At 35.5% G+C, this 12,235-nt stretch overlaps 2 protein-coding genes across 2 annotated transcripts; both read right to left on the reverse strand.

Annotated features, from left to right (window-relative positions):
• Nucleotides 1-2,719: 2,719 nt before the first annotated feature.
• Nucleotides 2,720-3,688, reverse strand: LOC131908250 (olfactory receptor 8H1-like). Its single transcript, XM_059259301.1, is given in 3 exon segments — nt 2,720-2,749; nt 2,752-3,159; nt 3,161-3,688. Coding segments are annotated over 3 exon segments (966 nt in total).
• A 6,468-nt stretch (nt 3,689-10,156) lies between these two features.
• Nucleotides 10,157-11,092, reverse strand: LOC131908251 (olfactory receptor 141-like). The gene has a single exon (XM_059259302.1). It carries the CDS (start codon nt 11,090-11,092, stop codon nt 10,157-10,159), a length of 936 nt encoding a protein of 311 aa, XP_059115285.1.
• Nucleotides 11,093-12,235: the final 1,143 nt, after the last annotated feature.

Raw genomic sequence — 12,235 nt, forward strand, 5'->3', positions numbered from 1 at the left:
TAGTATACACAGAGATTGAAGGGACTGTTCAGGCTGCTTGGGATAGAAAAGTCATCAATGGTAGTTACCCAGCTGTGGACCCTCCATGCTACAATACCCAACTGTCAGGGAAGGTAATGCCCACTCTTAGAATATTGCCATGGATATTTCAGGAGTAACAAACCACACTTCTACATTTGAGATCTTCTTTTAGAAGCTACACCTGGTACTGCAATCTGATCAAAAGTCTATGATCTGGGAGATCCCAGGTCCTATAGGAGAACATATTGACATTACTTTGCTGAATGGACATGTTATCAAACTATCTTCTAAACGTGCATGCTTACATCCATAGAATAGCACTACTCTAACGTTTAGACAGGAAACTTTGTTTACGTAGTAGAAAACTGTGAATTCAGGACATATATGGTAAAAACACTGAGAAAAAGTGAGTGTTGAGGAATCATCAGTAAAGGAAAATCTTTCATTCATTTCCAAACCAGGGAACCTTTAAAAAGAGGTGGTAGGAGGAATGCAACAGTAAGAGGATTGGGAGAAATGCTGTGGAGCACTGCAACCCAGTCAGGACCTGGCCCTTGTGTTCATGAAGACAAAGCAGATAGAGATATCTGTAAGAGCTTCCTTAGACCTTTCAGCTTTCTGCCATGTATGTGTGTGGTGTCTCTGAAGTCCCACTTTACCTCATTGTGATCTTTTAATGATTGCCAGGAGAGATTACCATCTTCTTTTCACTGATATAGACACAGCTGACTTGCCCATGCTCCAGAAAATTATCTGTCACTTATGTTCACATAAGCTAACTAGGCAAAGTAGGTCAAAGAAAAAAATCTATAACAGCACACTAGCTTGGAAAAAGAGAGATGGACAGAATAAAAGTGGGTAATGGGGGTTGAATAATATATATATGACTTTAAAAAAATAAAGACAATTAATTTGAAAACAGAAATTAAACAATTGGGAAGTAGACCATGTGTTTAAATAGAAGGAAGATAATTCAAACTGCAATTACAGAACATGTACCATCATTGAAAAGCTTGCACATGGATGTTTCTAATTGTTAAAATGTTTCTATTCCTTAAAAACTAAATATTTTTCAAATTTTCAACAAAACTATCATATAGAGTTTTGTCAACTTAATTCTCTTTAACAGTTTACTCTAGATTTGTGCTGTAAATTCCAGAGAATGCTTTTTGATAGACATATTTTGTTTGGAATGAGTGAATTTATTTAGTATATAGCAAGACTCAGTAAAACAACAAATAGTAGGTTAGCTAGACAGATCAAGTATAGATGATGATGATATGTAGATGGCAGATAGATCGTTAGGTAGGTAGATAGAGGATAGATAGTTAGATGGAGAGAGAGAGAGAGAAAGAGAGAGAGAGACAGAGACAAAGACAGAGACAGAGAGACAGAGAGATAGGTAGATAGATAGATAGATAGATAGATAGATAGATAGATAGATAGATAGATAAACAGACAGATAGATAGAACACATCATCAGATCTAGTCCTCAAAAGAGCCAGCCAAAAGCATCCAGGATATTATCTGTAAGGAATCCAGATGGAGGTCCCAATAGAGATAGTAAAGCATCCCCTTGAGTGAGACTTCCAATTAAAACTGCAAATATGAACAGATGAAGATAACATTATCAAATTGGACACACACACTATCAATCAGAAACCAGGGAAACTGAGACAGTCATCTGGTGTTCCCAATTGAGCTCTCTCCATGGATGAATTTTTAGCTTCTTTTTTCCAACTATAAGCACTTTATTTCATAGTATAAATAGGAGTAATGTCTGTTAGACATGGTTCACCTTCTAGTGGTGCCCAAGAACACAATGAAACTATTTGTTATTCCCTTCCATCGATATTGTAGTGTTCTGACAGCAATATTATCATTGGAGATATTGGTAGATACTTTAAGACAAACATGCTTGGCTCTAAAATGAGACAGGGTCACACCACTTTCAAACCCAACTTCAATGACCACAAACAACACCTGACAACTTACCAATATAATGTATGTTACAAAATCAGTGTCTGATAATCACTGATTGTGTTCCTTCTCATCTAATTGTGTTTTCCTGAGCTAACTGGGAAATTATTTGAAAACAAAAGTAGATATTCTTCAAGAAATGGCATCATGAGTATAAAATATTGGAAACTAAGTATTAATGAAAATTAATAGTATTTGTGTTTACTATGCTTATAGTTATGATTGAATAATAATAGATTGAACATATTTCATCTATTATTCTATCACAAACACCTAAAGTTACTCTGTCTACTCTGAAGCTGAGTAAAATGAGGCTTAAACATTCAGAGAATCATTAATCATTTCATAGCTAGCTAGTTAATTCATATACTATAAAAGAATGATTCATAAGCTATTGATATTGTGTCAAAATTATCTTTTTCATGGCATAACTAAAATTTAGTATGTTGAGTTTCTGTTTAAGATAGCCTTAGAACTACACATTTATTTTATTAATTTCTACACTACATGCCTTCAAAAACATAATTATTTTAACCATGATCAATGTGTTTCCTGACTTCCAAATATGACAAAGTTTGGAAACCACATTCCTGTGAATGGTAAATACAGTGTTTGTGTAAGGGAAGCTACACATACATGAAAGTCAGGCTGTCAGAGTTAGATGCACTTAGAGAGGCAAAGCAAGGGAGAACTTAATATGAAAAAAGGAAACAATCGTTTAATCACTTAGCGCCAATGTGAACTTAACTGCCTTGAGCCCTCCCGCTTCTTGATAACTCTGCTGACAGCATTTTTCACTTCTTTGTTTCTGAGACTATAAATGAGGGGGTTCAGCATGGGGATCACAATGGTGTAGAACACAGAAGCCACTTGATCCTTTCCCAAAGCGTAGGACTTACTTGGTTTCAAATAAGTAAAGATTAAAGCTCCATAGAAGACAGTGACTCCCAGGAGATGAGAGGCACAAGTAGAGAAGGCTTTGTGCTTTCCTGAAGTAGAATTGATCTTCAAAATAGTAGACAGAATGGACATATAGGATGCAGATATTGTAATAAGAGAGACCATTAATGTGAAACCAGCAAAGATGAATATAATGATTTCAATGTCATGTGTGTCATTGCAAGACAGTGCTAAAATTGGCGAGGTGTCGCAAAAAAAAGTGATGAATTACCTTGGATCTGCAGAAATGTAAGGTACTCATACAAAGCATATTAACAGTGGAGTCCATAGTTCCAATCATATAGGAACCAGTGATAAGGGCACTGCAGACTCTTGTGGACATAATAACTGGGTAGTGTAAAGGGTTGCAGATAGCTACATATCTATCATAGGCCATTGAAGCAAGAAGGAAACATTCAGCAGCAGCTAAGAGGACAAAAACATACATCTGAGTAAGGCAGCCAGTAAAGGAAATAATCTTGGTGGAAGTCATCAGGTTCTCTAAGGTTTTAGGTGTGATGACAGTTGAATAACTGAGATCAAGGAATGACAGGTGGGTGAGGAAGAAATACATCGGAGTGTGAAGCTGGGCATCTAGACGAATGATCAGCATCATGCCTATGTTCCCCAGCACAGTGACCAGGTATATCAGGAGAAACAGCACAGAGAGGACCAACTGGATCTCCTTGGAATCTGTCAGCCCCATGAGGATGAAGTCAGGCTCATTTGTGTAATTCTGAGTGTTCATAGTGAATTACCCTAAAACAAAGGAGAAATCAAAGGTGATCTCAAGCTGAACAACTTTACTAAGAGTTTTATTGAATTGTACATGCTGGTATTTGTTTTGGTATAGTTGGTGGCAAAGGTGATCTCAAGCTGAACAACTTTACTAAGAGTTTTATTGAATTGTACATGCTGGTATTTGTTTTGGCATAGTTGGGGTTAACTCAATATTGATATTTCTTTTACAGTACAAGGATAAAGAAAATTGACAGATATAGATATAACAAGTCATATTTGAGTAAAATATGATAAAAAGTGGCATCCTATGTTTTTTAACTACCACAGTAGTATTCTAAATGATTTCCTTTAATAGAACCTTAATTAATGTAGAATATTTGTTTGTAGGTAGAACTGTCATAGATTCATTTTAAATGAAGAATCTAGAAAGTTCAAATAACTTGTCAGACCTCAGTTCAAATGAATGCTGCCTCTTTTCTGTTTTCTGTAGAATTTTGCTTAGATAAGCATGAATATGATACCATATCTGGCATATTACTGATCATTAAATTCTACTTACTTACTATATATAATGAGAAGAGAAAACAACTTTATAGATTATCTTTTTTTTCATTTAATTTTGATGTCAGTTAAAACCAACAACAAATATATTTTAGGTTTTATAGATTTTAATATGGTACTTGAAAATGAATAAACATTAATGGAGACTGGATGCTTTCTCTTTCTGTAAATGCAACATCAAGTATCTTCTAAAACTATATTCATCATTCATAGACTTTTTTGTCTCTGTACAAATCTTCATATTTATTTGGATAAGGCGTAAATGCTAAGTGCTTACTTGTTTCTTTCCATAAAGCCCTTATTTCATCCTAACAGATCTAAACCTTGCCAATTTTAACAATACTTACTGTGAGCCAGTTTGTGAATGGAAAACAACACCAACAAAAGTAACTGAATAAACCTTTTAATATCATACATCCAAAATGGTGCTAATTGCCAATTTTTCTCATAAATAATATATGAAATTTAATTAAAGACATAAACATTTCTGTACTACAGCAGTTTTCCCATGTGATCAATACTTTCATATATTTTTCCATCATTTTTTAAAAATACAGAGTTAAGTCACCCTGGAAATTATTCTTGGGTCTCTACAAAAGGGAAATTTTCTCAGATCAGGCAGATATTCTTTAAAAGCAACTCAGGGAGCTACTGTGAACATAAGCAGAGCAATACAGGACTTTTCTCTCTGCCATCGTCTAAGGACATTAGGCATCACCCACCACGTGGTCATCCTCAGGGACCAATTTTCTAGCAAGATTACTTGGCATGTTTTCAAAGACCAAAGATCAAGGTTTTGGTTTCTCCCAAGGAGCATGATGAGAAAGATAAATATGTTCAATGTGTCTGGTTTTATTTTTTATGAACTAAATTTAAAACACATTTTAAATTAACAGTTAATAATTGCAAGAATGTATGAATTTTTGAAGTGTGTTGTTTAGGTAGTACAATGGTCATATCAGATAATCTCTTACTCCTATGGAACATAACAATATATTATGCATTCATACATATGCACTTTGTAAGTTAGTTTATCAGTGACAGTCTCAAGGATAAAGTGGTGAATTTTTCCCTGAGAGAAAATTTAAATGTAAAATTGTGATTCAATAAAAGCAGTAGACTATGGCAAATCTGACATGAGTCAATGGAGGCAATCCCTAGTTGTTGTTAACGGTTATGTAACAGCAATATATATATATATATATATATATATATATATATACACACATATATATACATACACACACACACACACGTGTGTGCCAATATTCACAATCAGTTTCTTCTGTGTACAAGCACAGTTTTTTTGTCTCACTTGCATATTTTCATAATTATTATACTATATATATATATATATATTGCTATTTTGCCATTAGAATTTTATGTACTATGGACTGACTTGTGCTTACATTTTACAAAACCCTTAATTTGATTTATTTTGTATTGGATGGGTGTCAGTCTTAACTAAGTGAACCGAACATTTCCAATCTGATAATCACATTTTAGCATCACAAGGATGACTGATCCTCCATTTTGATTGGGGATGTGATCTACTTTAGCAGCATATGACATTTGAACAATTTCCTTCATTTTCACGGTGAACTTTAATGTTAGTTTTATTTTATAAAAACATATTATGGAAAATATATGGACAAAGTATATTCTGAAACTAATAAAAATGCTACAAAAACTGAGTAAAACAAAGCTCAATTCATATATTCTTAATTAAGTCAAATGGGCTCTTTAATAAGAATGAAATAATGTATGTATGATGTTAATATGGGTAAATATTTTATTTAAGATTTTTTTTTGCTGGACAAGGAAATATTGCATTGAGAATCAAAGTGAAAAATTGTAGTGAGTTTTATCTGAATTCATAATGAAATCAATATTCCGGAATAGGTAAAAATGACTCCTATGGTTTAGAAAACAAGGGATTGTGGCATGTTCAGTAACACCACAGGGTGTCAAATGTCAAATGAAATAGAACCTAAGGCTGAGTGATGAGTGGGATCCAGACTTTGGAGAATCTCATAAAAACAGAAGGAGGCTCAGCCTAAGAAGGAACTATAACTTCCAACTAGCTGTATCTTACTTTTAGAACTACCTTGTATGTATTTGTCTATGTAGTTTAAATAAAGCATTTGTAAATATCAGTATTTTGTGTGTAGAATTCAACAATTTTATATTATTTATTGTTATTAACAGGGTCTTACCATGTAGAACATATTGGCCTCAGATGAAACATTCTCTTGTATCAACCTCCTAAGTGATGAGAATATAGGCAAGTACCTGTCTATGTCTGGTTCAGTAATGTTTCTCATGTCAGTGCAATGGTTGATGAAATAAATCGTGAAGAAATACATCTTCCCTAAGTAACACAGTAATAATAAAACTCAGGGATGTGAGCACTTAATGTGAAGGGCCAGAATCTCTACTTATGCTTAGACTTCTGTAAATTCATAGATAGAATGAAGCACAAGATAGCTTTTATCTTAAATTGAATGCCATTAAGTTAAAATACAAGCTAGATTGGGTTCTTATATATTTTCTGACTAGTTCAAGGATATTTGATTAGTTTGGTAAGATATAAATATGATGTTTTAACATATATTGCAATATGTGTTTTATAAAATTTGGAATTTATGGTTATATAGGATTATACATTTTTAAAATTTGAATAAATGTGTGCATCTGTTTGTGCACATATGTGTGTGTAAATTATATACATATATTCATATTTATATAATCACTCTGGTTTTACTTCATATGTGACTCTATTCAGAATATTACTTAAAAAATGAGATATAATGAGGATGTCTATGTAAGGCTTTATTCAATTGTTTGGTATCTGCAGAAGGTGAGATTAAGGTATAGGCATTTACAGAGATAAGAATATATAGAGATAGAAGGATTTGGTATTGCAAACCACAGAGAAAAGCCTCAGAAGAAGTCAACCCACCCACCACAGTTTGGCATGTCTAGCTTCCAGAAATGCAGGGGAAAAATATTTCTATTGTTTAATTTGTTTGTTATATGGCATTTGCTTACTTTATACAGAGCAAATAAATACAATTAATATCAGTATGTGCATGAATACGTGTGCATGGAAGTAAATGAGTGCATGAACTGAATAAGAGAAAACTAAGGGATGTTTTTTTTTCCCACTTGTAAAAAAAATGAAATAATTTGAGTGAAAATTATGATTTTTATTTTTGTATTGAAAATAGATTCTTCTCTAATATACTACATCCCAGCCACAGTTCCCCTCCCTCCACTATTTCCAGTTCTCCAAATCTCCCCTCTCCCCCAAATCCACTTTCCGTCCATTTCCTGTCAGAAAAGAGCAGGCCTCCAAGAAACAACAAAACGTGACAAAGCCAAGACACAGTAAGACAAGGCAAAAGACCTTCTGTGGAGACTGGACAAGGCAACCCAATAGGAAGAAAAATGTCCCAAGAGCATGGAAAATGAGTCAGAGACACACGTGTTCCCACTGTTAGGAGTCCCTCAGAACCACCAAGCTAACAGCCGTAACATAGAGAGGACCTAGTGCAGACCCTTACAGGACCCGTGCCTGCTGCTTCAGTCTCTGTGAGCCAATGTGAGCTCTGCCTAGTTGATTCAGTGGGTCATGTTCCCATAATTTCCTCCATCTCCTCTGATGCCTAGACTCTCTCCTTCCCTCCTTCTGCCAGTTTCCCCAATCTCTGAAGGGAGAGGGGGACCTGATGGAGACCTCCACTTTAGACTCTCTCCACATAATATAAGGCTGTGGATCGCTGTACACACACACACACACACACACACACACACACACACACACACAAACACACACACCTGTTGCTGAGGGAAGCCTCTGTGATGATTAGTGTCAAGATAACAATCTATGAGTAGAGCAAAATAGCATTAGGAATTGGCATTTTCTTTTTTGTTTGCTTGTTTTTAGTTTTTTTTGGACAGTCATGTTTGGTTCTACCTAAGTCCCTAGGTTTCTGGACTATACTCTCCAGTTCTTGGCCACCCAGGCTCAGTAGGTCACGGTATCCGTCTATTGTGGTATACCTCGTTAGAGCAGGCAGTGGTTGGCCACTCCCACAAGTTCTGTGCCACCATTGACCCAGCACATTGTGCAAGTAGGGATGATTTTTGGTCAAGAGTTTTGTGGCTTGGTTAGTGCCCAGATTCCTCTTTCTGTACCCTGCAGAGTGTGTCCCCTGCCAAAAAGCCTAGAAGATAGGAGTGAAAACTCCATGCAGGTACCAGTTGGACCTCTCTACATTCAGTGAGCTATGTGGATATTGCCCTTGTCAATGGAGTTCAGCTGTCAGTTTCTAGAAAACAATCCTCTGTCTTAGCATCAGCCAAGATTGCTTAGGCATATCTATGGGACCCCGTTAGACACCACTGCAGCTGAATGCATCTCAGTCTCACCACTGGAAGCTTTGTGTGACTACAAAGGATGGCTGGTTCAGGCTCCTTATCCTCTATTAGTAGGACACCTTATTAGGGTCACATCCATAGATTTCAGGTAGTTTCCTGGGTTGCACTAGATTTCCACACCACATCTGCCAAATACCGCCCAATTCCAGCTGTTTTTCTTTACACACTCTCTCTTATCCCCACAACCTGATTCCCTCCTCCTCCCATTCCCATCAGTCCCCAGTTGACTTGTAAAATATATTCTATTTTCCCTTCCCAGGGAGATCCATGCATTTTCCCTAGAGTTTTCTTTCCCTAACCTCTCTGAGTCAATGGATTATAGCTTATTATTTACTTAACAGTTAATATCCACTTATACGTGACTACATACCATATTTGTCCTTTTGGGTCTTGGTTACCTCACTCAGATTGATTTTTCTAATTGCATACATTTGCCTGCAAATTTCATGATATCAGTATTATAACAGCTGAATAATACTCCATTATATAAATATAGATATGCCACATTTTTTATCTATTCTTTGGTTGAGGGACATCAAGATCACTTACAATTTCTGGCTATTATGAATAAAGCTGGAATGAACATAGTTGAACAAAGGTCCTTGTGGTAGGATGGATATACCCAAGTGCCATTTGTGTATATGCTGAAGAGTGATATAACTGGGTCTTGAGGTATATATACATATATATATATATATATATATATATATATATATATATATATATATTCCCAATTTTCTGAGGAACTGCCATATTGATCACCATAGTTACTGTACAAGTTTGCACTCCCACCAGCAATGTAGGAGTGTTCCCCTTGTTCCACATCCTTGCCTTGTAGAATTGGCCTTTATCATTCTGAAAGGTGTAAAATGGAATATCAAAGTAGTTTTGGTTTGCATTTCCTTGATGGCTAAGGATGTTGAACATTTCTTTTAGTGTTAATCAACTATTTGAGTTTCTTCTACTGAGAATTATCTGTTTAGATCTGTATCCCAAATAATAATATTTTTAAAATCCAATTATTTGGGTTTTTGTTACTTAGCTTCTAAAGTTCTCTATACATTTTAGATATTATTCCTCAATCAAATGTGGTATTGGTAAAAACCTTTCCCCATTCTGTAGGCTGCTGCTCTGTTCAACTCACAGTGCCTTTGCCTTACAGAGGCTATTCATTTTCACAAGATCCCACTTATTAATTGTTGATGTTAGCGCCTGCGCTATAGTTGTTCTATTCAGAAAGTGGCAATGTGTTCATGGCTGTTCCTCACTTTCTCTTCTCTCAGGTCCAGTGTGTCTGGTTTTATGATGAGGTGCTTGATCCACTTGGACTGGAGTACAGATCGTTACTTTAAAATGTTAACTGAGAATAGAAAAACACAATTGAAATTCAATAAGAAATTTCTAACAGTATTGGTGATATGGAAGCAGTGAAAACTAATCTTTGTATTATTGTGTGTTTAAAGTAAAAAATTTATTGTGTGGCCATAAATTTTTTAACTAAATATCTTCTCATTGCCTGTTTCACATCTTTGTTCCTGAGACTGTAGATGATGGGATTCAGCATTGGAATCACAATGGCATAAAATGTGGATACTATCATGTCATGCTCCAAGGCATAACTGGAACTTGGTCTCATATACATGAAGAGGATTGTTCCATAATAGATGGACACTCCAGTGAGGTGAGAGCCACAGGTAGAGAACACTTTTTGCCTCCCTTCAGCAGAATGCATTTTCAGAATGGCAAAGAGGATGAAACTATAAGAGATGATGATAATTAATATAGTGACTATCTCAATGGAGCTCACAAAGATGAAGAGTAGAAGCTCATTCATTCTAGTGTCAGAACAAGAAATAGCCAATAAAGGAGGAATATCACAGAAAAAATGCTTAATTTCATTGGATCCACAAAAAGATAGGCTAGAAGTAGCTCCTGTATGAATAGAAGCATGTATAACTCCACCAGTGTAGGAAGCAATGATAAGTGACTTGTAGACTCTGGGTGACATGTTCACTGCATATAGAAGTGGATTGTAGATAGCTACATAGCGGTCATAAGCCATGGCAGCCAAGAGAAAACATTCTGTGGTTCCACAACTGACAGCAAGAAACATCTGGGTTGCACATCCAAGGAATGATATGACTTTCTTCTCTGACATAAAATCTATTAACATTTTGGGGGTGATAATGGTAGAAAAGCAGGCATCAATGAATGATAAAACACCCAGAAAATAGTACATTGGGTTGTGGAGCTGGGAATTCCCAATGACTACTACAATTAGTCCTAAGTTTCCCATTAGTGTGAAAAGGTAAATAGCTAGAAACAGGAAGAAGAGAATGATCTGAAGTTCTACATTGTCCGTGAGTCCCCTCAGGATGAATAAAGATATTTCAGTGGCATTCTCCATATTGAAATCTCAGACAGCCATCTTGAATTCTTTCAGAAGATAGTCATTCATAGTACAAGAAAATAGTAGACTCTTGGTGGCAAGAATAGGATCTGTCCCTTTTCATTTATCAAATGATGGTGCAAAATGCTCAAGCATGAATAAAGAATCCAGTGGAAGGTACACATTTATGACCTGGTGATCTTATGTTGTGCTTAAAACCACCAGTTCTGCTAGTTAGTTCATCCAGATATTCAATTACTTTCCCATTTTAAATTCTATTAAAATCCAAGTTGAGAATTAAGCGTGGTATTATTGGCTTGGGAATTGGAAGGTGGTCTGTCAGAAACTGAAAGTCATCCTTACCAGAGTGAAGCAAGCTTGAGCATATGAGACTGTTAAAACAAACAAGCAAACAAATTGAGGAGGTAAAATTCCTCTGACATTTCAGACAATCAAACTTTCTATTAGTGTCAGCAAACAGGATGCAAATATAGATTTCTATGTCTTTAAGCAACTGAGTAAAATAATTTGATATGATATTTTCTCCTGCAGAATGTGAATTTATTAAAGAGCTATTTTGGTTATAAAACATGCTGAAATGAGTTGATGGTACAGAGTGAAAGCTTCATGCATTACAATATTTTACATGAATTTTAAAACAGTTCTAACTTCCTTTGAACTTATTAAATGTTTTAATAAAATTGTGGCTGGTGAGATGGCTCATGGGGAAAAGTCCTTACTGCCAAGCTGACAATCTGAGTTTTGTTCCTGGAAACTCACATGCTGGAAGGAGAGAATCAAAGACTTCAGGTTGTCCTCTGATCTCCACATGCATGCCTTGCTGCATGCATGACACATTCCCCAAAATAAGCAAGAAAATACATGTATTTTAAATAAATGATTTGATTAGTAAAATTGAAAAATAATTGAAGGTGAAGGTGGAACATGATAATTTTATGACAACATATCAGACCTTTTAAATTCTTGGTGCATTATCTGTTAATAGGGACAATCAATAAATTCATTAGGTTTGGCAAGCTATTGGTGTCATTTACTCCAGAAAAGGCTTTGGACTTGAACTAGTGAGAAATGAAGAATGAAACTACACATGAACAATCTCTGGGACATAATTCTAGGTGTGTAAAAGAACTGTTGCTGGGC

Source organism: Peromyscus eremicus, chromosome 4 (assembly GCF_949786415.1).
Source record: "Peromyscus eremicus chromosome 4, PerEre_H2_v1, whole genome shotgun sequence".
NCBI lineage: Eukaryota > Metazoa > Chordata > Mammalia > Rodentia > Cricetidae > Peromyscus > Peromyscus eremicus.